The sequence below is a fragment of the Typopeltis vanoorti genome, chromosome 7 (assembly GCF_054136105.1).
Source record: "Typopeltis vanoorti isolate ZY-2024b chromosome 7, IOZ_Tvanoo_1.0, whole genome shotgun sequence".
NCBI lineage: Eukaryota > Metazoa > Arthropoda > Arachnida > Uropygi > Thelyphonidae > Typopeltis > Typopeltis vanoorti.
The window spans coordinates 53,582,978-53,608,455 of record NC_143555.1 but is presented as its reverse complement, the minus strand read 5'-3'; the positions used below and the strand labels follow the sequence as shown (position 1 = coordinate 53,608,455).

At 36.1% G+C, this 25,478-nt stretch overlaps 1 protein-coding gene across 1 annotated transcript in view; it reads right to left on the bottom strand.

Annotated features, from left to right (window-relative positions):
* The window catches only part of akirin, an 80,725-nt gene extending 56,129 nt beyond the window's left edge, over nucleotides 1-24,596 (bottom strand). Inside the window, exons 1-2 of the mRNA XM_090395260.1 lie at nucleotides 24,452-24,596; nucleotides 24,035-24,321 (exon numbers count right to left, since the gene is read on the bottom strand). Of these exons, the coding sequence (XP_090251386.1) occupies nucleotides 24,035-24,212 (178 nt within the window). The 5' untranslated portion in view covers nucleotides 24,213-24,321; nucleotides 24,452-24,596. The remainder of the gene's footprint in view (nucleotides 1-24,034; nucleotides 24,322-24,451) is intronic.
* Nucleotides 24,597-25,478: the final 882 nt, after the last annotated feature.

Sequence of the window (25,478 nt, the reverse complement as noted above, 5' to 3'; positions counted from 1 at the left end):
AATATCCAGACATACAATTCTTCAGCTCAAGTTGGAATTTAAAGGCTCGTTCAGAATTTGTGTCATTAGCAAGAAAATGATTTTTCAATTTATTGCACAGTTCAAGACCTTCTTGAATTATATTTGCAGTGAGGGGGACAGGCTTTTCTTCCACTTTACTATTGTTTTCTGGATCTTCAACGATATCTAAAGCTAATCGATATCCAATAATATCATCGTCACTTAAGGCATTATCCACAAGCAATTCGTCTAGATCAATCTATCTAAATGTAACAAAACCTTTTCCACCAATTTCATGTGCCAAAGTAATGATTTCGCTGATAATGTAGATGTTTGAATGCTTTGTACTGTTTGCAACACATACAGGCCAAGCTGCTTTCCAGCAGGTATTTAAAGTTTGTGGTCTTATTTCAGCAATAGCAGATGCAACATGATTTAAACATTCCAAAATAGAAACTTTTTCCCAAATGTCAGTTACTGTTAATGATTCATTTTCTAGTTTATCTAATATAAATTGAAAAATGTGCTTAATGTAATTTATTATTTTAAATTATTTTTAAAAGTAGCAATTATGCCTTGCTCTAATGGCTGAATAATGTTTGTAATGTTGTATTGGAAAGTACAACACTACCTGTACATTTGGATGTTCTAAATGCGGATGACTTGGTGCATTGTCAACAATTAATAAAACTTTAAAAGCGAGAGCTTTTTGCTTTATATATGTTTCCGCTTCTGGTACAAAGCAAATGTTGAACCATTCAGCAAATACAGCAGTTGTTACCCAGGCCTTTGTATTAGCCATCCAATGTACCAGCAGCTGTTTAAGATCTTTGCCTTTTAGAGCACGTGATCTTAGAGATCAATTTACTAGGCAGGGTTTCGACATTGAATACCCTATTGCATTGCTACAAAGTAACAACGTTACTCGATCTTTACTTGCTTTAAACCCACTTGCTTTTTTCTCAGACTTTGCGATGGAAGTTCGACTAGGCATTTTCTTCCAAAACAATCCTGTTCCATCAGCATTAAACACTTGATTGGGACAACATCTATCATCTTCATGTAATCTTCACGTCATAAAGTGCATTCTTTTTACAAACATGGTTAGCCATCCTTTGCTAGCCAAAAATACTTTATCAGCCAAGGAAGTGGAAGTAGACGGCTCCAAATGCTTCATCTGTTCATAAAACCGAGAAGCTTTTTGTTTAATTAAATAACAATTATAGGAATTCTTCGATCCAAATTACAAGCGCTCGTTCCGTTTTTCCTAATAAAGCATCTCTTGAGTATGATGAAATTTGGCACTTAGTTTTGTGCCAGAAATGACAAATTTTCTTATTGCAACTTCATTCTTTTTAATTGCTCTTATAGTAGATTTGCCTAAAGTAAAATGTTTGTCAAACACCATAGATCCCTCTCCTTTTGCTAAGTGATCTAAAATTACAATTTTCATTTCCAAAGAAATTGCTTTTCTTTGGAGCTTTTTTTTTCTCCACTGAGCCAAATTAAATCTTTAAAATAAAAATGAGCAAAATTTAGACTTACGATAATGAAAAGACAAACACTCGCTGACTTGCACGTTACTGACTTTATGTCAGAATGTTTTGCAACATGCTGTTCGTTATGTACAACGGTACATAAGTTTTGAAGTTATGCACCGCATAACTTCAAAACCGCATAAAAAGATACCGAGTGTGTGTGTGTGTGTGTGTGTATTTTTTTAGGAACACATGCTGAGTCACTAGCCAAGAACTTTCTATATGTATTATTTTCCTAAGTAGATCTTAATTTCTTAATAAATTTAAAGATTCATGAACATTTTAAGCAGCAATCAGCTTAAAATTACTAGAGATGCTTTGAGTGATTTTTACCAAAAAAAAAAAAAGTTTTTGACATAGGTTTAAACCATGAAAAATTGAAAGATGCAGCCTTTCTGACAATCTACCCATCAGTGAGTGCATCACTGCCTGATTGCAGGTATCAGTCTAGTTGATGAAGACATTCTTGGAGCATGTAAACATTTAGCAATTTTCTCTAGGAATAGCATCAGCTTGTTGGAAATCATACTACTTCATCATCATCAAATTCCTGCCATGTACCCTCAAGGGGCATACAGGATATGATAGTACTACATGAAAAAAAATTTACATCATTACTAACTTTCTAACTACAATTTTCCTCCAAATCAGTCTGTTACTTGTCAAGGCTCCAATATTATCAGATTTTATATTTCTATCGTCTAAGGCACTTTGTACCATATCAATCCACCTATATCTTGGTCTTCCTCTGGGTTGTTTTCCTGCCAACCTGGTAGAGAACACTTGCTTTGCTAATCTTTCTTCACCCATTCTGTTTAAGTGACCATACCACCTAAGATTAACTCTGCTAACGCATTCCTGGATGCTGACAATGTCAAAGTTCTTTCCTAATATCCTTGTTTTTAATATGATATTGCCATCGTTGCATCTGTTCACGCCTTTAATCTTTCTCATGACTCTCATATCTGCGGTCTCTAGTGTTTGGTCAAGTGTTTTACTTCTGACCCAGCTCTCAGATCCATAAGTTAAAACTGGTTTGAACACTGTCTTCTATACAGCTAATTTAGTGTTCTGACTAATTTCTCTCTTATTCCATATGAATTTATTCACTTGACTTCCTACCATACCAGCTTTGTTGATTCTGTTGTCTATTTCTATATTTAATTTACCATCTTCACTAAAAATCATGCCTAAGTAGCTGAAATGTTTTACATGTACCACAGGTTCTCCATTCACAATGATTCTGCCTATTTTCAATGTCTTTTTATTGCTGACCTTCATACCCTATCTATTACAACAGTTATTCAATTTAGTCAGAGAATCTTGCAGACTTGTAGAGGATTTATTTAGAAGCATAACATCATCCACATAAAGCAAAGAGCTGACATTAACATTTCCAATTTTGATATCACGTTTAATATCACTTTCCTTCATAATGTGATCCATATAGATAATGAATAACAGAGGGGATAATGTACATCCTTGTCTCACACCAGATTTAACATCAAACCATCTTCTTGTACTTCCTTCAATTCTAACTGCTGACTTACAACTCAAATAAAGACTAAGTATTGCTTGATATAATGCCCCATTGACACCATATAACTGTAGCGTATTGAATAGCTTCTCTCTTGGCACCTTGTCATATTCCTTTTCCAAATCGACAAAACTTAAATACAGATCTTTGTTATATTCCCATGCTTTCTTGACTATTTGTCGTAAAGTGAAGATCTGATCCTGACAGCCTCTATTTGGCATGAATCCTATACTTGAATAGATCTTGCCAGGAACACTCAGTAGAGAAATACCTCTGTAATTCTGACATTCAGTTTCATTTCCCTTTTTACATATGGGTACTATGAGATCTCTACTCCAATCATCGGGAATTCGTCCCTCTGTCCAGGCTTTCTGAACTATACAGTGCAGCCATTGTAAGACTGTTATAACACCATACCATACATAACATCATAAAATTCCTTTACTTCTACCTTAGTAGAACCTTCTGTGGGACCATAGGCACAAATAAGTCTCATTGTCCAGTTCCCCATTCTCATATTTGCCCACATTACTCTACTTGAGACTATATAAGCCTATCCACGCGTCTATTTGAGACTGCCTACCATTCAAGAAGATTAGCCTCGTATTTTGTGTTGAATACTATGGCTACTCCTTTTCATTGATTGTCATTGCCTGAATATAAAATTTTGTATTATTGCTCAGAAAGATCTCACCAGTTTTTATCTTTTTTGTTTCACTCACCCGTATTATGTCGATCTGGAACTTATCTAATTCCTCAGCTAGCTCCATTTCTTTGCCATTCAGGCTTCTTATGTTGATAGTACCGATCTTTAACTCTGGTGATGTTGAGTTTAGGTGTGTTTTCAGATTTGTTCCAATAGCTGACTTTCCGCTGTTCGCCCTGGTTCCCTGGTGAAAACAACAGGGGGGGGGGCTTGTTTAACCGGGCGACGCCCCAGCCGGCATGAAATTTTGTCAGGTTGTAACTTTGCAAAATAATGTTCCTTACTGATAGAATGTAATGTGCATTTCCTACACACAATGAAATCTTGGAAATATTAAGCAATTACTACATTTTGATAATTAACCTGGTTTGACTTATGCCTTTTATTCATTAAAATTGAATATATTTCACTGAATTTAATGTTTAACAATGTTTTGCTGTCCATATGGCTGACAGTATCTTCAAGAAGTCTACTGATGTCATACATGCACAATGAACAGAAACCTAGGACTTTTACTTCATGATATCTAGAAGTCATCAAATAGTAGATATAACATTCATGAGCTCTCCTATGCTAGTAATCACAGAGTTTACAAAACAATGTAGACTGTGCATGATACATGCAATTAAACTATCAAATCCAGTATTCAATTCATAGAGATAACAGCTGTTGAGAAATATTTCAGTTTTTTGTTTGTTAAATATCTTCCTGAAGATGCTGTCAGCCATTTAGACAGTGACATGTAAGAGAAACATTCAGTTTTAATGAAAAATCTGAATCAAACCTAGTTAGTTATTAAAATTGATAAAAATTTATTTGTAGTGAATTACTTAAAAATTACTACATGTCTTAGAAATTATATTTTTAAACTATTGTAAATTATATATATATATATATATATATATAAAATTCTAGACTCAGTGGTTTGTTACAGCTAAGTAACTTAACTTCCCTGGGATTGCTTATGATAGAGTAATTACTCCTGAAGCGTGTTTTTGTAGGAGGAAAACCCTGCTGGATCTTTGTAATCCAGAGGATTATCTATACAGATAAAGCTACCTAGGCTCTTATGTGCTCCATCCATGAAAGGTTTCTATAAACCTATAGTACATTCATACCATGGGTGGGTTAAAGATTTTCCCCATTTTTAATAATAAATTTTATATTTTCTTTTCATTTTTATATTCGAGAACTCTGTCCTACAGACAAAATACGGAACTTTTTTCAAGCCTCCAAATAAGCAGGGAGGTGGTCTCACACAGCAATGAAATTCATCTCCCACCTAATGATAATCACAGACATCCATGACCATAGGAAGATTTGAACCTGCAGCCTGTTGGTTAGAACAGGGTAATTACAGGGCCCAGCCTGGCCTCTAATTACCAGTTTATAACAAATGAAAAGTGTTGTTCTGTTCCATTTTATACTAGAGAACTTTTCATTTTCGATAAACGATTATAACTAATAAAACAATATAATGTACTTTATTATACTTCACCCATGATTTTTTAACTATTAAAAAATCTGAGCCTGCCAACTCCTATTTCATCCAGCTTCCTATTCTTCAATTTTTTTGCAACTGTTTTTTTTTTTTTTTTTAAATCTCTATGATAGAAGCTCTAGCGGTCATCTGGATTTCGCCTTTTAAGTCTCCTGAATTACATAACCATGACCACTATAAAGTTTCTATATCACCATTTCAGGCTTTTTCTTGCCTTAAGTGTTGAAAAGTAATCCTAACTGCACTCTTCATGAATATTTTCTATGCTTATCACTTGTATCTCATTCAAATTAATTAATCCAAAACATCCTGCCATCCATATATCCGGGTAGAATTCTATATTACCTTTTGACTTTCAATTCCTTCTGTGGTACTCCCATTTCTAAGCTTTCTTAGTAACTTCAAAACATTTTGTTAGTCTGACTTGTTTAGCTACTTTTACATGCAAGTTATTACTAACATTTCCCCTACCTTGATTAACTGGCAATGGAGGGGAGGAGGTTCTTATTTGTCTATCCTTACAGAGAGCTTCAATCTGTATTTGCCCAGCTGAATCAATTACCAAGTCTCTCAAAGTTGTTTCCAAAACACTTTCATTTATTTAGCTCATTAATATCTGTATATCTGAGTCTACTTACCATTCTCATGTCATTTGTTCAACTGATTCTTTTCATTGCTAAAAACATTTTTTATCTCATCCAATACTAGGTGGTGTTAACTTCTTATTGCACCCAAAATTTTTGGACAAAGATGAAGAGATTACCATAATCAACAAATCTTTGTTTTGTTTCTTTCGCATTGTATATGCATTTATGTATAATCTTTAGCTTGGAATATAAAGTGAATGATAGTTTATTTCCTAAACAGAAGTCAAGAAGGTACTTCATTACTAGCTTTGCTGCAAATTTTCTCAAAGCAAACACTGTTCAGGTTTCCAACCAAACAAAAAAATTGCTAGAAACTTTGATAGAACTACTGGTACGATATAAAGTGCCTCCAAAAGCATAATTGTAAGAACGACATGACGTTGTATCCTTCAATTGGAAAAGGTTTAAGTTCGATTCTTGTCATGATGAGAGCAATCTTTATATGTTTTTTTTTTTTTAGATTGAAGGTGAATTAGCCGATCTTATATTGAGGTAGAAGGTTTTTTTTCTCTCCCAGAAATTTGGGTTTTCCATTCCACATACAGACAAATCAGCCTTGAGAATACATGCAATTTACAGAAAAAAATACTAGTGGCAGTGGTGTGAAGTAGATGGCATTGGTGTAGGTAATGATGGCAGTGGCGGTTTGCTATAGTTGGTGGCAAATGAGTTTATATAGATGGTGGAGTTCATTAAGTGTTGGAGATAGAGAGTAAGTAAGAGAGTAACATATGCTATCCCTCAATGAGTCTTTAGACTCCATGGAGGTGTCATGTAATAAATCTCATCTAATATCACAATTAAAATTTTCTCATATCAACTTGAAAGACTCCATTCAAAAAGCTTTTTTTTAATGCTTATTCCATTTAATTCCTCTGCATACTTCACTTATTTTCCACCGATACCTCTTTCAGTAGCCAAGTTCTCACCTTGATAACCTCACAAAAAAGCAAGAGGTTTTCTAACTGGGAAATGTATCAGATAGCATGATATATGGCTAAGTCTCAAATTTCAAACCATCTCATTCATTCATTTAGCATCCAAGTGGATAAAGAGCTAGTAAGAGAGCATGCTAAAGGAAGACAAGGATTAGACAAAGTTAAGTTAGAATGAAGTGGAGGTGAATAGTCTATTACAGAACCTTAATGTGAATACATCTGTGGGATTGGATGGTATACCGGCACGGGTCTTACGTGAAGCGGCTAAAGAATTATCAGTGCCCTTGACCATGTTGTTTAATCTGAGTATCTGGTCTGGTTTAGTCCCGAAGGTGTGGAAAGAGGGGGGAAATAGTTCAAATGCATAAAGGAGGATCCAAGACTATGGTTGCAAATTACCGACCAATCAGCATATCAGGAGTCGTTGTCAAGGTGTTATAGAAAGTAGTCAAGGGAAAAATACAGGAATGGATCGATGAAAATGAGATACTGTACGGGGGACAGCATGGCTTTGTGAAGGGTAGATCATGCCTCAGTAACTTGCTCAAGTATTATAACATAGTGACGGCTGAACTTGATAAGGGCAATGGGCTTACAGTGATATTGCTGGAGCTGGCTATGGCATTTGACAGGATACAACATGGAATTCTAATCAGTAAACTACAACATATGGGAATGGATATAGGGTTGGTGAGATATCAGCGAGCAGTTTATTCAGGAGTAGAGTCCAAAAGATGGCCTGTCACTAGTGGTGTGCCACAGGGTTCTCTTCTTGGACCACTGCTGTTTAATTTGTTCATTAACGCTATAGGGAAGGATCTAAGAGGAACAGTTCATTTGTACGCTGATGATGCAAAGTTGGGTAGGGCAATAGTGAATGCAGAAGATGTCAAAATCTTGCAGGACGACTTGGATAGATTGGAGTTCTGGGCTAAGGAGAATGGATGTCAATTTAATGTGACAAAATGTAAGGTTATGCATTTTGGGATGAAAAGATTAGCAGCAGTATACCACATTGGTGGAACTGTACTCCAGGAGATTGATGAGGCCAGGGACTTGGGAGTGTTGGTGGATAGGGAGATGAAGTTTAGGGGTCACATTGCAAAATGTGGCTAAATCAGCTCATCGACTCACTTAGTTGTTGAAAAATACTTTGACGAGCAGAGACAAGCAAGTTATTGTATCTCTGTACCGAGCCTTGATAAGACCTCATCTCGACTACTGTGCCCAGATTTGGTCACGTAGGTTTCTTCTTGATGGGGAGGAGGTGGAGAGGATCCAGATGCGAGTGACCAAGATGATAGCAGGTAATGAACCTTATGAGAACAGGTTGAAGATTTGTGGGTTGCAGAAATTAGTTGATAGGCAGAAAAGAGGAGATATGATTGAGACATACAAATTGCTAAAGGTTTTCTATAGGATTAATTCAGAGGATATTTTTGAGATCAGGACTGGTGGTGGGATAACTAGGGGACACCTATGGAAGCTGGGAAAGAGTGTGGTTAGCAAGGGTGTTAGAGCTGGGTTCTTTACTTTTAGAGTGGTAAATGAGTGGAATAAGCTGCCAGAGTCTGTTGTGGGTGCTATGACAGTGAGCGAGTTCAAGGCAAGGCATAATAGATACTCTAAGAATGTCGTATAGTTGTGTGGACATGATGTTTAGGGCCTCCCCTCGATGAGTCTAAGGACTGCCTGGAGTCGCCTGTAATAATAACATAGTCAGTTCTCTGCATTGTTTATAATGCAGGGCTTGAAAAATTTAGTGCTGGCTCACCAGTCATGCAAACCATAATTATTTAATATATGACAGTCAAATGTTTAAGCTGGAGCTGATCAATTTAGCTTTTGTTAATGCTACTCTTTATCCTGTATTATATAATCACCAATATTGAAGAAAATATGTCAACTACTCGGTGTGTGGTGAAAAATTTCCCATATTTTATAAGTGATTATTATTACGTGACACCTCCAAGCAGTCCAAAGAGTCATCGAGGGAGGATACCTACTCTACAACTCTCACTCAATTGACCAACTACAGCGAACCTCATCATTACACCAACTCCATCTACTGCCCACCACCACTAGTATTTTCACAGACATCCATGTCCATAGCAGGATTCAAACCCACAGCCTTTTGGCTGGAAAGTAGATATGCTAACCACTCGGCCAACCAGGCCGGAAGGTATATGCCATTCTTTTCTTTTTTTTTTTTTTTTAATTAATCACTACGTTTTGCTTTAAGCACTCATATGTTTTGAATCATATGCTTCATATGTTTTTTATGAAAAAAAAAAAAAAAATACATTCAGTATCATAAAAATACATAGTAAAACCCTTAGGTCTATATCCAACAAAGGTCCAGTGATGTCATAAAATATGGTAGCAACTCAGAAAAACATCTTGGTTGGAATCAATATAAAGAAATATTTTGAATAAATAAATACTTTTCTCAACTTTCCTAGTTTTAATATCCACTATTAATCGTCAACTTCTTCATATTCTATCACTGAGTAAGAAATAAGCTAATTACTGCTGCAGATCTATTTTATGTGACCATGTTGCAATTAACTAGTTACCTTATATTACAACTGAGCACCCTATAAATATAAAATGATGCATGTGTACTAATGTTCCCTCTAAGCCGTGCGCATAAACACGTTTTACAACTAGCGCGCAAAGAAAAAATACGCACACACTAGATTTTCAAGATGAAATTAAAATTTATTAATTAAAGAAGTTCCACCTAAACATTAATCTATAAATTCTTTAAAAAATACGGCAACTCGACAAGCCTATAACCTCGCATTTTTTATTACATCCTCGAAGTTGCACAAAACTTATAAATTATTAACAGTAACCCTATTTGAGGCTAGCGATTTGATGCCAAAGTGAAAGGGGTGTGGCTTAAATGTGTAATTTTTATGTAGCATATAGAATGGCGTGTAGTTTGTTTACATCTTCAAAATGAGCAGTTTTGTGATATGGCAAAGTTGATGGATATAGGAGGAACCTTCCTTGCATCTAGTGCAGACTGTGAGCGAGGTTTTAGTCTAATGAATCAAATAAAAAACCAACTTAGAAACTATTTAGGAGAATATCATTTGGATATGCTAATGAGAGTGAAAAGTTACCAATTATATGGAAATTCAATTAATTTAGATAGTGTGTATAAAGAGTGGGTGAATGCCAAAGACAGAAGAGAGAAAAAGTAAAGAGATAGAAGCTAGAACTACACAAGATGAGAATTAGTAATGGGAATATTTTATTATGTATGTTTAGAGTTATTTGCAAAGTTAGAAAATTTAATTAAAGGCAATGTCACTAGTGTTATCTTTTTTTTTTTTTTACTTCTAATCAGATCAATATTAAATACATATAAAATATTTATATTAGCTCTGTGATTGATGTAACACAACTTACTTGGTGATGGTAATAACACACACACACACACACACACACACTTAGAATCTTATCTAGTACAGTCTGTATTGTGCTGTCCTCGCATGCGCGAAGTCCCCGGATCGAGTCCTGCCCAAGGCTTGTGAATCGTGATTTCCAACTGTTTACTGGGGAGGCTACTGCCGTGTGTGGGAACATGGTGGGGAGTTGGGGTGACCTGGCTGACGTCCCATTGACACAAGAAGGTAAAGAGTGAACTAAAATCTTTTAACTTTTTTGCTTAAATGATCAGTATGGTGACTCGTATGGGTGTTCACATACTTTTCAAAAGAAGGCAAATTTTGCACACACACACACACAAATTTCTGTGCACATGCACAGCAAAAAATTAGAGGGAACATTGATGTGTACCTATCCTCTCATTGGTTATATGCTATTACAATAAAACCAGTGATAATCGACAAAACTTGCATTTGTAATAATCAGCATTCCCCAATAGATGTAATAAGTCAGGTAAACTTACAAAAACTATTTAAGACACAAAACAGAATCTGCATTATATAAATAATACAACCAATTGAACCAAAACTCCTCTTCTAATTTTCACCTGTCACATGTCAATATTCTCACCTATGATGTATGAGTCGACAAGCACATTTTTCAAGCTTTGCTTACAGGCTATGTGAAAATTTCCTCAGTTATGTAGCTCTACTCACTAATGACTCAAGCTTCCTTTTACTAAAACAATGGGATATGAAGAATAAGTAGGTCTCACTGCCCAATATCTCATTCTGAAAATTTGCTTGTAATTCTTAGCTTTGCCCCCCCCCCCCACTCACGGTTTACTAAACGGCCAGCAATGTACAGCACCTCTTAGCTTAGTCAACTCCATTTTCTCATGGAATAGCATTTCCACAAATGAGGCTCTGGCATACTAGATAAGTAATATGGTTACACAGCATATCTTCACTAGTTGGAGAAAAGCCAACTATATCTCTAAATACAGGGTGGCCTTTAAGTCACAAAGGGGGGTTTAAGCATTTTATAATTTTTTTTTTATTTTTAAAGAACCTGGAGTTTTTTTTTTTATTACCTAAGAAAAAACACATCATGTAAATGCCTTTCATTTTTGGCTTCACAAAGACGGGCTCATTTCTATGGCATGTTTCATGACAGCTGTTAATATTTCTGGCTAATTTCTACACAAATGATCTCCTGTGAGGTTACCCAAAAGAAAAGGTGTATATGAACAGGCCCCAGACAATCTAACAGCTGAGGGAGAACATTAAGGTAAGATTCTTTTTAGTATAATATTAGATAAAATTTTGTAGCCCACTGACAGTTGTAGCAATATTCCCCTGTAATTTTCACATTCATATTTGTTTCCCTTTTTATTAATTGGGATGATTAGAGATTCTTTCCAGGTCTGCAGATATCTATTCTTTTACCCCATATTAAATTTACCAGCTGAGTGGTTAATTCATTAACCTCATATTTAATAAGTTCAGTTACTATTCCATCAAAACCGGGTGCCTTATTTTTGAGCAGCTTTATACTTTCTCCTACTTCAGGTAGGGAAGGTTTCATTATTTCTGGTTGACAAGTATTCTGTTTGAAAGACACAGCAGGTTCATCACAATTTAGAAGTTTATTAAAGTACTGTCTCCACCTGTTTGCTATTGACGATTACTGTTATTTTCACATGTGGGCCTGTTTTTTCGTTTTTATGGAAAAATTTTCTGGGATTATTTATGGTCAAGTATTTCTGGATTTCTTCAATCTGTTCATGAAAGAATTTTCTTTTCTGTTGTTTCATTATTTTTATTGGCTTTCTTGCTGTTCTCCTTGTACCTCAGAGGCATGAATTTCAGCTGGGTTATTAAGCAGAGTACTATATTTTTTCTTTACTGCCCATTCATATTCTACATTGAACCATTTTTAAGCTGTGGTTTACTTTGAATTCCAATTGAATTTTCTGCTGCTACTTTTATGCTAGAGCCTCCATAGCTCAGTCGATATAGACAAAGCCCTTTGGTCAGAAAGACCTGGGTCAGATTCCCAGTGATGCAAGGAACCTGGTCTCTTTCGACGAAAGGTGAGTTAGCCGGTCTCATATGGATGCAAGAGTTTTTTTTTCCTCCCTGAAACTCAGGTGTTTTGTACCTCAGAACAAGCAAACCAGCCCCGTGAATACACGCCTCTATAGACATAGGACACCTCCAGGAATAAGGAGTAACCAACCTATTCTGTACGATTTCAGTTCCTAATGCTTACACAGTAAAATGTGTAGGTTTATGCGCGAGCATAAATTCAGATAGGACTTTAATGCTATTCTTGATGATTCCAAATGTTTTCAACATTTTCATTCTCCTGCAGTTGTATATTTTTCAATTTCTGTTTTAATTCACACTCATTTGTTAATACTGTATCTCAGTTGATTTGCATGCACTGAAAAATATTTACTGTTTATTTTAATCTTAAGGCACAAATTAGAAAATGGTCACTACCACACTCAGCTCCAGATATTCTGAATGCAATTTCTATGTCTTTTACTGATTACGATGTGGTCTATTTGATTGAATGTATGTTCTTTCTTGTAAACATAGTACTGCTTATTAAATTTCTGGATGTGTCAAATTAATTAATTTTTCTCCATTAATATTTGTTTCTTCATGGAGGTTTGGTTTCCAATAATTTTTTATAAATTTCTTCTCCAATTTTTGCATTGAAATCACCTAACAATAATAAAGTTATTAAATGCTTAAATCCCTTCATGACTTATGAGCCACATTGTAGTAAACGTTCTTCATTGCCTATTTCAAGGTTTGGCTTTCAGAGCAAGGGCTCAAATTTCTCCCCCAAACGCAGCGCAAAAGAAAGATTTGGAGAAACCTGTGGTTAGTCTTAACATTCCTAAGGCATTTAGTAGGATCTAGACAAGATCTGCTTAGCAAACTACCATGCTATGACCTGCCTTCTAAGATCCTTTGCAATTTGGTTGCCAGATTCCTCTGTGGCCACTCACTGCATCATGGTAGATGATTTCCTTGCTTTCTTCTTCCATGATGAAGTACTCATGGTACTCTCAACCAATCAATTTTTCCTGAAGACAGTGGTCTTTTCTCAGTGACTTTAAATCCTATTCATAGCTTTGCTGTTGCCAGTACCCAAGAAGCTTCAGACTCTTCCCTAATTATATCCTACTTTAACCTCCTTGTTATTTTTCAGCATGAATGTAGGTATTTCTAAAATAATGGACTTATATATTCCCAATGTCCACAATGATACAAATATAGTTAAAATGACCTGGATTCAAATAATGTCCAGGATGGAAAGAACCAAACGTTCATTTTTCACCATGCAAGACATAAATAACCAGACCGAGAACACATAATGGATACTTTTCATAGAGTTGACAAGAACTCTTACAAACCTTCAATTTTTTCTTGCATGCAAGATTTAGCAATTATGGTCAGATTCTGATAAATTCACTCACCCATGTCAATTAGCTGCAGACTGGACAAAATATTTTTTATTTAATAAAAAAACTTTCTGAACCCTTTTTTTTTTTTTTTTTAAACTAAGAACACACAGAAGAACATGCATAATATAAAAAGTCATTCTAGGAACAAAAATTAATGTAACAAATTATATTTTCTAAAAAGAAATCAATGTTTTTACTGTTCTTCCCATTTTTTCTCATACTGACTCCTTTTTTTTTTGTAATGGTTGTTCACCCAAAGAAAATGTTCACCAAATACAAATCCACATTAACCACTTTATGGAACTTCCAACTGACTTATCGGAAAATCGGGAGAAGTCTTTGTGAGTACATTTTTTTTTTCTTTTTTCATGGCAAGTAATATTTTGCATAACCTGTCGAGCACTGTTTATAGTTTATCACACAACATAAACAGATTCAACATTTCTTGCTGTTAAGGTTACAACTTTAAAACAGCTACTCTGTAGACCAGCCACTAGACTAAAACTAATAGTTCATATCTTCGTGGTGTGTCTAGACAGAGACCAAGTACTGATACGTGGAAGAACTGATGAGGCATTTGAAAAAAAAAAAAAAAAAAAAAGGTAAACGTTCCATTTATGTATGGCTTAAAGAATCCATTACTGTACAGGGTGATTCAAAAAGATGGACTCAATTTTGTACGGCTATATTTCCTGAACTATACATCGTATGTGAATGATCTACATAACATTTGAAAGAGGAGGTCCTAAAGTTGGAAATACTACTGCTCCTCTTTCAAATGTTATGTAGATCATTCACATACGATGTATAGTTCAGGAAATATAACCGTACGAAATTGAGTCCATCTTTTTGCTATCCTTGATATGATTCCAGATGTTTTCAACATTTTCATTCTCCTACAGTTGTATATTTTTCAATTTCTGTTTTAATTCACACTCATTTGTTAACATTGCATCTCAGTTGATTTGCATGTGCTGAAAAATATTTACTGTTTATTTTAATCTTAAGTAAGGCACCAATTAGAAAATGGTCACTATCACATTTGAAAGAGGAGCGGTAGTATTTCTAACTTTAGGACCTCCTCTTTCAAATTTTATGTAGATCATTTGCATATGATGTATAGTTCAGGAAATATAACCGTTCGAAATTGAGTCCATCTTTTCGAATCACCCTGTATATCTATCACTTCCAATTTCACCTTACTTAAAGAACAATTACATGAAAAGTCAAGTAAAAGAGAACATATCCAGAAATATACATTTTCACTTCCATTGCCAAACTTCACTCACTTTTACTAACAAACTAAACTTTTAGCTTCAAGCATTACTCATCTCACTTCTCCTAATTATATATCTACTATTTTCATCTCAAAAGGTGGTGATTATGCATATATTCATTCTGATCATTCCATGTAATCTGATGTGTTTTGGCTAACACTGCAATATGCTCACTAAAACTTCTACTCCCCGTCCACAGTTATCCCTAAGTCCTTGGCCTCATCAGTTTCTTGCAGTCCAATTCCATCGATATGGTACACCACTCGTTATCTCTACTTCCCAAAGTGAATCACCTTACACTCGGCACATTAAACTAACAGACATTGCCTTTGCCCATAATGCTGGTCTATTTAAGTCTTCCTGCAGGATCTCTACATCATCTTCATTTATCATTGCTTTTTCCAGTTCAGCATCATCATCAGCAAACAACTGAACATTTCCTGTCAAATCATTTCCTATGCTTCTCCTGAACTCAACTCCAAAATAAACCACTTTGATATCTGTCACCAGTTACCCTCTAATCCAAATAAGCAGATTGATATTCATCCTCATTTGCCCGAATTTATGCAACACAGTTTCTATGTGGAATCCTGTCAAACGTCTACGCAAAGTCTAGCAACTCCATTGTCACTTGTGCAACTGCTGAGATGCCGATTTCCTGTAATTTGCTACTTCTGTCTTTAAACCTATAATGCAATAAGACTATTTTGTCCTCTTGCCTTCCACAGGTACCGTAATAGTACTGATGCTTAAATTAAATAGTTCGGCAGAGAGGGTGACAAATCCCTTGCAAGTCCTCGTCATACACAAGCCAATATATCATGATGAAAGTTTATGGGTAAGGGGTAAGGTATTGTAATTTACTGGGGTAAGGTGTTGTACCACCTTACCCCAGTCCTGAAGATACTTTCAGGCGCAAACTTTGTTTGCTCACACTTGAATAAAGGATTAAACTAAATTTATCATTAGTTTAACCAAGTGAAAAATAAACTTTCAACATCTTTCTCTAAATCCAGAGTAATTTAATAAAAAGGTGGCACACCGTTTGGCAACTCCTATAGGTAGAGATGACCTTGCTAATGCTTCTGCCTGGTATCTCCACTTGGGCCTGGCTCCCACTGAAGAGACTTCGAAAGGTTGAAACTAGTCTGGGTAGTGGCCCTTTCCTTAATGCATAACATTATATATATCTGCAAGGAGATGTGTTTTGCATTATGGGAGATACTGAGATAGGAGTGATGTTAGCTTGCTCCACCTTTGCAACGAGTTGCCCGGTGTTGTACCACCCTACCCCAGTCCTGAAGATACTTTCAGGCGCAAACTTTGTTTGCTCACACTTGGATAAAGGATTAAACTAAATTTATTATTAAAGCCAATATATCAATTAATCCTATGACTGTTTGCAGTGAGGATCTGCAATCTAATGAACACCATTTCTTCAATATCTCTTCTCTCCTTAGTGTCACACCTGGCACTACATTGCCACCTAAATGGTATACTCCCTGCAAAATGCTCACAGTAATTCAACTGTTTGGTTTGCTTCTGTTACCTCCCCACCATTAACACTTAGTCATCCTTCCATAGTCATTCCTCCTATCACTTGCCATTCTGAAAAAAACTCTTAAGGATTTCTTTTGACCTCATCAGCTAGCTTTCTCTCAATAATTATCTTTGGCCTTCTTACCATACAGGTCACCCTTCTTGCCTGTGCTCTGTACTGCAGATCACCCTTTTCTTTATATTCCTTCCACAACTTTTTCTTTGTCTGCAACTCCTGCTTAATGAATAACTCTTACCTGATTTATCCTTCTGATATTCCTTTAAAAACACCCCTTGACCATACCCCCCCCCATCCAAGTTCCCATGCCATAGCACTGCTGAAAGCAGATTTCTCTGTTTGTCATAATCATCTGCTTTGTAATTCCACATATCTGTTCTTAGCAGAATATTCTGCATGTCTGGCAATCTCCCAAGTCAAGACTACATGATCACTTTTTCCAAATGGAGGTGGCATAGCTAGATTGGTTACTGTTAAGTTCACTGATGCAATTTTTTTAAAAATTTTTATTTTAGTGTATGATGATACAATAGCCGTGAGTCCCATTTAAGATCAAATATGGTACTATCTCACCCTCCCATTTTTATCCAGGCTTGGGACTGGCACATAGTTGATGAATCAGGCCTATGGCTGGGTCTCATATATTCCTGAGAAATCCATGGTGTTCACGGGGCTGGTTTGCATGTTCTGGGGGATGAACCCCCCCACACACTTCACGGACGGGAATCGAACCCAGGTCTTTCTAACCAAAGGGATTCGTCTATACTGAGCTATGGAAGCTCAGCGATGCAATGATCAGATCCAGCAATCAAACATTGTGTCCCCTCTATTACATGTTGCTTCATGCAATCATCTCTCAGCAGCTGTATAAATTCTATCTTCCCTCTCTGTGACTATTCCTCTTCCCAATCAATGTCCCCAATTATATATTTTCTTCGGTGTTCTATTCCTGTATCTTCAGTTAATCAAGTTTCATTAATGCCTATAACCTTTTGGCCAAGTTATGCCAACCAATGCCAAAAACTCCTCATCAGTATACATTAACTGCAATGTCCCCTTCATCCTACAACCTCCCTTTACACATTGGGTTGCTTAGCACACCAATGTTAAGACCCTAGGGTGCTACATTTAGCATCATGTAATCATTCTCCCACTTACAAATTTCTAGGTTGCCTATGCTCATCTGCTAAACATTCTGGTTACCCAAATCTGCACTTCTGAACTCTCATTAAGCAACTGTCTCAAGACTCTTGACCATATGCAAGCTATTCATTTTACATAAATCTTTTCCATCAAACTCACTCTACACTATAACAATTCATAGTCACCAATCACACAAAACTACTTTCCCTGACTCTTCACTTCCAAACTCTTAACAATACTTTCAAAATGCAGCTAGCTTCAAATCCATTCAAATGCAAACCAGTCTTATAAGTTCATCAATCTCACTCCACACATCAACAAATTGCATCCCATTCCCCCTGTGCACCAACTCTTTGCAATTATAGTCCTTCTGAACTTGCCTCTATCATACCATGGCAGTAGGCACAAAGTCTTTCTTGCCTTCCTTATTTGCCTATAAAACCCCCTGCACATCTTGTAAATCACACTTGTCACTGCCAGTTCATTTGTACCTGCCAAATAATCATTTTTCACTTTCCCTCTCTACATCCTAACAGCATCACTAATGTGTTTAATCTTTGCATCGGGGAAACACCATTGTGATGCTCTCATCATTAAGTTTCTAAACAAAATTCATTCGTATTCTCATTTCTCAACTTCTGCACCTTTTCCTTCCTTAGATTCTCTGCAATACCACTTAACACACCTAACCACTATCATGTTCTGTTCTGTGGGTGACTACATGTAAGCAAACTATCTCTTCCCCATTACTATCTTGCCATGTCTCTTTATATCTTTCACTATGTCATTCATGCCATTTATTAATAAAGATCTCATCAATGCTCAATTGCACTTTCCTGCCTTTTTTTCCATTTAATTCTCTGCAATCTTAAAAAAAAAAAATAATAAAATCCTGCTGTAATAATAATAAACCCTCCATATGAAATATGGCTAACTACCTTCAACTGAAAGTCCATGCAAAGATTTTCTTACCATGACAAGAATCAAACTAAGGTTTCTTCCAATTAAAAATTGCACTGTTATTCCAGGAACTGCATTATGGAAGTAAAAATTTTAGCCACTTATCCAGTGAGTGTCTATAATATGGATAAACTGCGATTTTAAATATTTTCATAGATACATCTTCAAGGCCCACCATTCCTAACTGGATTGTGGGGGGCAACAAGCTGCAAGAGAAACTTCCAATGGTCACGACCCTCTGCCACCAAACTCAGGTGTTCTGGTGGGATTCCCAAACATGTCCACCCAAGGTTTTGGATATAATCTATCCAGTGAGTCCTTGGCCTTCCACGTGGCCTGTCTGCCATTGCTTTGGTGCTCGCCCAGATATCCAAGCAGCCTGACACACTCAAGAGTCAGCCAGAGAACACCGTCTCGATTTAAGGCTTTTAGCATTTCAGGCCAAATTTCATCATTGCCAGCAGCCTTGCCTGATTTTAGCAACTTTATTGCTAAATGGACCTCTTCTGCTGTGAGACTAGTTGTCATTGCCCTGATCTGCACCTCTTGGATGTCCACAACTGCTGGGCCACCCGGGTTAAGAAGGCTCTCAAAGTATTCCCTTCATCTGTGGAGGATATCCTTCTCGGTATTCTCGGTTGTTAAAAGTGCACCATCAGAGGCTTAATTGCCCTTGTTGTGCACGATTTCCTCCCTCGAAGGCGGCAGATAGTCAGCCAGAATACTTTGTTTGCATTTGCATAGGATGAGTCTAATCTTTCACCAAAGGATCCCCAAGCCTTCTGCTTTGCTGTCTTTACTACCACAGCAGCAGCTTTTCGTGCCTTAGCATACTGCAAACGCATCTCTGGTGACCTGACCCTAAGCTATGTTAGGTAGGACTCCTTTTTTGTCCGGACAGTTTTTTTGGACTTCTTGGTTCCACCAAGGTGTCCTTTTCTCAGTGCCTGTTGCCATGCCGAGCCGCTTTCTGCCACAGTATGAGAGTGCAGAGGCAGTGACAGCTGCCTCTGCACTCTCATACTTTCACGCGGTATAGCTGCTTAGGCCTACCAGCATTGATGGTAGCATCTGGTTTCTGAAGCCGTAGAGTGCACAACCAACAAGGTGGTGGTCAGTTGACAGTTCTGCCCCTCTTCTCACACGAACGTCCAACACTGAGGAAAATAAGTCTGCTGAGACTATAAAGAAGTCAATCAGAGACCTTTGTTCTAGTGTATCCCTGTACCAGGTATACTTATGGACTTGTCAGTGCTGGAAGAAGGCATTCAATTATGGACAAGCTGTTAGTACAGCAGAAGTCCAATAATTTCAACCCATTCATGTTAAGGTCAGGGGCGCCGTTCCCCCCCCCCTCCATGTCTGGTCATCTGTTTCAACATGTGCATTGAAGTCACCCATTAGCAGGACTGATTCCATGTCTGCCATCCTGTCAAAAGCAGCATCCACTTCCTCTAGGAAGGCAGAGTATTCTGACTCCAGATTAGGTGCACAGACTTGCACCACAGCCAAATCATGGTTTTTTAATCTGAAGCCTTCATTTTCATATATTATGAAAATATTTAAAGACACAGTTTATTCAGCTGAAGGTAAATTAGACTATTTCATATGGAGGTAGGGTATTTTAAGTTTTTTTTTTTTTTTTTTTTTTAAGACATCAAATTGAATAAAAAAAAAAAAAAAAAAAGGCAGGAAGGTGCAAGTGAGTGTTAGAAGATTGTTGTCAAAAGCAACATAAATGTGAGCAAGAGTCAAAATAATGGCATGAATGACACAATGGAAGATAAATTGGATGGCCAGATAGTAATGATAGAAAGATATGGAGTCATTCACAGAACAGAATGCGATATAGAGTGGCTGGAGAAGTGTCTGATAAGTGGTTTGGTAGAGAATCTAAGGAAAGACGACGTGCAGGAGAAAAGAAAGCAGAATATGAAAGAGGGAGATAAGGAGCAGGTTTTGTTCAGACTTCATGATGAGAGAGAATCATGAAATGATGTTTCCTAATGCCAAGACCTCCTCAGTGAAGGAAAGGTCATATTTAGATAAACTGCTTGCTTTTGAATACAATCAAGCGTTCTGAGGGAGGTCTTAGGTGAACCCAGGGCCGGATTTAGACTTGCTGAGGCCCTAAGCTATACAAAACCAAGAGGGGCCCCTACTATTTTAAATTACATCAGCTGGTCTTTGTTTTTTTTATTTGAGGCCCCGGTAGATTGCGAAACCCTAAGCTGTAGCTTTTTTAGCTTATACGTAAATTCGACACTGGGTGCACCACTCCCAAATGTGCAAACACTATTCTAAGGTCAGGTGGATATGAGCTTTATGAAGTGTCAGGAGTTTAGCAATACCAAACTTTTTTTTTTGAAGACTGAAGAGGCAACGGATCTGACCTAATTATGCCAAAACTTATCCAATGAAAGTTAACCCAAAGAGGGAGGAAACTCTAGTTTAAACAGAATATTGTAAGAAGTGTGTGAAAATGAGGTATGGCCTTTCTTCCTAGAAATGAGATACACTGCCGTTTGATGGCATTAAAATTCACTAAGTTATTTGCATGCCACCTGACAATGGCAAGGAGATCAGTCTTTAAGATAATGGTTAAAGAAGATCGTGAAGCATGAGTTACCAGCACATTACAAGGTTTTGAAAATAAAATGGTGGAAGTTTTACAACTTGGCTATACTATAAATTAAAGATAACAAAAAATTATATTCATTGTTTAATCCTTTTTCCAAATGCAAGCGTAAGCAATCAAAGCTTTCACCTGAAGTACCTTCAGGACTGGGCAACTCGTATATAGAAGCTAGTGACTTCACACCAATTGCTTTAGTATCCCAAAATGCAAAGCACATCCTTATGGATGTGCTTTGCATTTTGCTGTCAGTTTCAACATGTATAATGCTATGCATTACAGGAAGGTCCACTATACAGACCAGTTTCAACCTTTATTGAGGTCTCATCAGTGGGAGCCAGATCCAGAGACCAAGATTGAAGTAATGCAGAAGTCATATTTCTATATACAAGTGGCTAAAAAGGTGTCACCTTATTACTCTGGATTAGAGATGTTGGAGGAAGTTTTTCCACTTGATTATACTATAAATTAAAGATGCCAAGAAATTATATTCTTGGTTTAATCCTTTCACCAAGTGAAAGCAAACAAAGTTTGCACCAAGGAGACTTCAGAAGACAAGAAGAAGAATATTATTTCTTGGCATCTTTAATTTATGACAATAAATTGGTCTGGATAATGGTTGCAAGTTAGAAGTTGTATGGGGAATAAAAGTACTCATCCCAGGCAGAATAATTTCTGTTATTTGTTCAGAGCAGGTGCTAGGGTCAGAAGAGAGGAACAAAATCAGTAATTAGATATGGAAATGACAAGTCTCGAAGGTTATCCCAATTGACACTATTGTACTGCCTCAGGATATCAGGCTGAGAATGGCTGGGAGAGGGACAATCTGTAAAAAAAAGACATCGACTTGGTTATGGTCAGCATGCCAAGAGGAAAGCTAACATCATTGGTGTATTAAGAGAGAAAGGTCATTAAGAAAAGGTTCAGAGTGCTGGGAGAATGATGAGGATTATCTGGAATGCTGGGTTGGTGAACAACCTGTATTAAATCATTATTGATAGCAAACAGTATGGCTCCTTTTCTATCTTGATCTGTAAAGTTGGAGAAGGGAAGCTGGTCTAAATTTTGATGTCAAAATAACCAAAGGAGAACTATCTCAATGTTAGGATAATTAAATTGAACGTGGTCAACTTTTACAGATAACCAGATGGGTCAGTTGGAACATCAGAATAGTAAAAGGTATCAAAGTGAGGTAAGGAAATCTTAAGCCAAGCAAATCATATAAAGGGGATTCCCCAGGTCTGATAACCTTTGGCATGAGATAACAGACCTGACAAATTTTTTCAGGTAGTAATACTTATGAAGAAATCCAACGAATGCATGAAGTTTGTATGCTCTGCCTCTACAAAGTTGTCGTACATCAAAACAACTGCAAAACATTTTAATGGAGATCTAAAACACCGAATTTCATCCTGTAAATATGGCATGCTATTACCACTTAGAATCACTTTGGTTATATAGACTGTAACCTAATCGAATTTCATAAAATTTAGGATATACACAAGGTACCTACAGGCTTAACCCTTTGACATAAAATATTTTTAAACTCTAAATTCGTTTGAAATTGACGCGAACTTCGTAACGTCTGCGATACGTCAAAATCAATTATGGTGCAATAAACAAAAGCCATGTCACAGACGTCTTTGTATGTTAACGGGTTAAATGAGTTGAGATTATGATGCAAGTGGAGACGAGTTACACTTGTCCCCCCAGTTATACTGTATAGATATTACATATCTATACAGTAGAAATAGAAACAAGATGCTGAACTTTCATTAGAAAGAAACTGCACGTTCCAATTATTTTAAGGAGTAAAATTTGGCCTTAGCTATGTTTTAAATCTTTCAAAATTAATCATTTACAGATTCCCATAAAAGTGTGCATGGATATGTTAAGTTACACAACCACAAGTGAAGAATTTAGACAGGAGATTAACAGAGAAAACAAAAAATATTAAGAATGATTAAAAGTCCATTCAAAAATATTTAAAACATCCAAATACCTGAAATGCACAAAACATACATATTATTTATTATTAGTAATTCCCACACCTGTTAGAATGAAAGTATTAACATTGAATAAAATTTAACAACTTATCTCCATGTTAACATACTTTGCAAAATGCATGATTTATTAAACTGGGATTTCCTCATGCCTACTTTGTGAAGGTAGCACTAACAGAATTAGTTTCTTAAAACCGAACATGCTTTTGTTCTCTTATCAACTTTTACTCCCATATGCATGATTAATATATAATGAGGAAATTAATGAATTCTCATATTAGAATGCAGAAATTTGTTAAGGAAATTCTTTATATCAGAAACTAATAAGGATTTTGATGCAAGAAAAAGTACTACAAAATTCCTGTTTTTAATTTATGCAACTGTTTATACATATAATTGAAAAGTAAATAAAAAGAAAAAATCTGATGTATATTAGGTCGTCTAGATCTATGCAAAGAACAAAAGAATTGGCTAGCAGCTTTTGCAAGAAATGTTTTGCGGCAAAAAGAAGGGGGGGGGCAGCAGACACCAGGTCATTTCACTATTTACCTTTACATCTTGGAAAATTGCAATTTCCGATATCTCCAAATATGTAACAGCACCCTTACAATATACACGGAACTTAAATTTTAAAGTTTTGAAAACAACTAAGCCATATCTTTGTAAAATGCACAAGTGCTGTGTAATCAGAATAACAAGCATAATTACCTGATGTTAACTTCGGCGATACATCACCAAATGGCGATGGATTAACTTCATGTGATCGAGTTGAAGGTGGTGTAGGTGACAAAATTACCGGCATACATCTGCGTCTTTTCGGAGATCTTCCATTAGGACTATGCAAGGGATCCCAGTCATAGGTCCGTTTAAGAGTTGCACAAGCCATAGTTGTATTATTTTAATAACGTTCGAAACTTTTTCAGTTTAACTAATAATTTCTCTTTACGTTCTCAAAGTGTTCTTGAGCTTAGTTCTTTAAAAGAAGTGGTACAGAGCTGTAAAATATTAAAAGGATCGTTTATTCAATTCTCGATTACCAGAATACAAATAGTGATATTCAAAATTATATTGAAAGCTAAAATACAGTATTATCGCAGTTAACAACAAATCCTGAATTATACTTACCAGGTATTGCAGCATAAATTTATGGTCACTAGCACAAATACCTAAAGAAAAAAAGAAGAAGCTTTTTAATAAGACTACATTAAACACTAGAGAACAAGAACACCAGCCTAGGTTCTATTTGCAATATGGCTCCTCAATAAATGCTTAAAGCGTTCGAAGAGAATTGACGCATGCGTATATCATGACAGTTGTGCTGTATAATGTTTACTCCGTACTATTCTAAACAACAAAATAAGATACTTTTAAATCCAGTTAACGAAAGAAATAATATATATACTGTAAATACATTATATAATTTTTACTATTCATGTTATTATTATACATATAAAATACAGAACAATAAACACACATATATATTAAAGATACCAAATAATAATCATAATAATTAAATAAATAACATGCAGAAAAGTGAAAATGTATATGAAAAATGAAAAAAAAAATTAAAAAAATAATTTGCCTCCTCTCTTCTCAAGGCTTCTTCATTACCAAAAAAGAGAGAAAGAGGGGAGGGAAGGAAAACACATACTTAATATGTACTTATAAATAATAAATGAAAAAATATAAACACAAACACATATTTATTTAATTGTCATTCTCTCTCTCTCTCCTAAGAAAGAATTGACCAGACCTAAGGAATGTTGTTCTGAAGCGACCGATCTGTCGAATCCATTCACCAAATCAGAACTTTTTGCTGCACTCCAGGGAATGAAAACTGGTAAAGCAACTGAATTTGATAATATTCACGCTGATTAAAAAAAAAAAAAACTCTGTACCAAATACAATGATATCTTTCTTTCTCTCTCCCGTACTCCTAAATGGACCGTTGGGTCACTCATGGTTGGTAGGTGATATTCTTTGTTATCCTCCTGCAATCATCGGTCTCTGGTATGGCTGACAATATTCTTCTCTAATATCCTTCAGAGCAGTATATTACTAGCAGAATTTAAAAAATCGAAGATAAGAGCCATCCTGAAACCTGGAAAGCCTGCTGATAAATATGAAAGCAATAAATCTATAGCACTGCTTA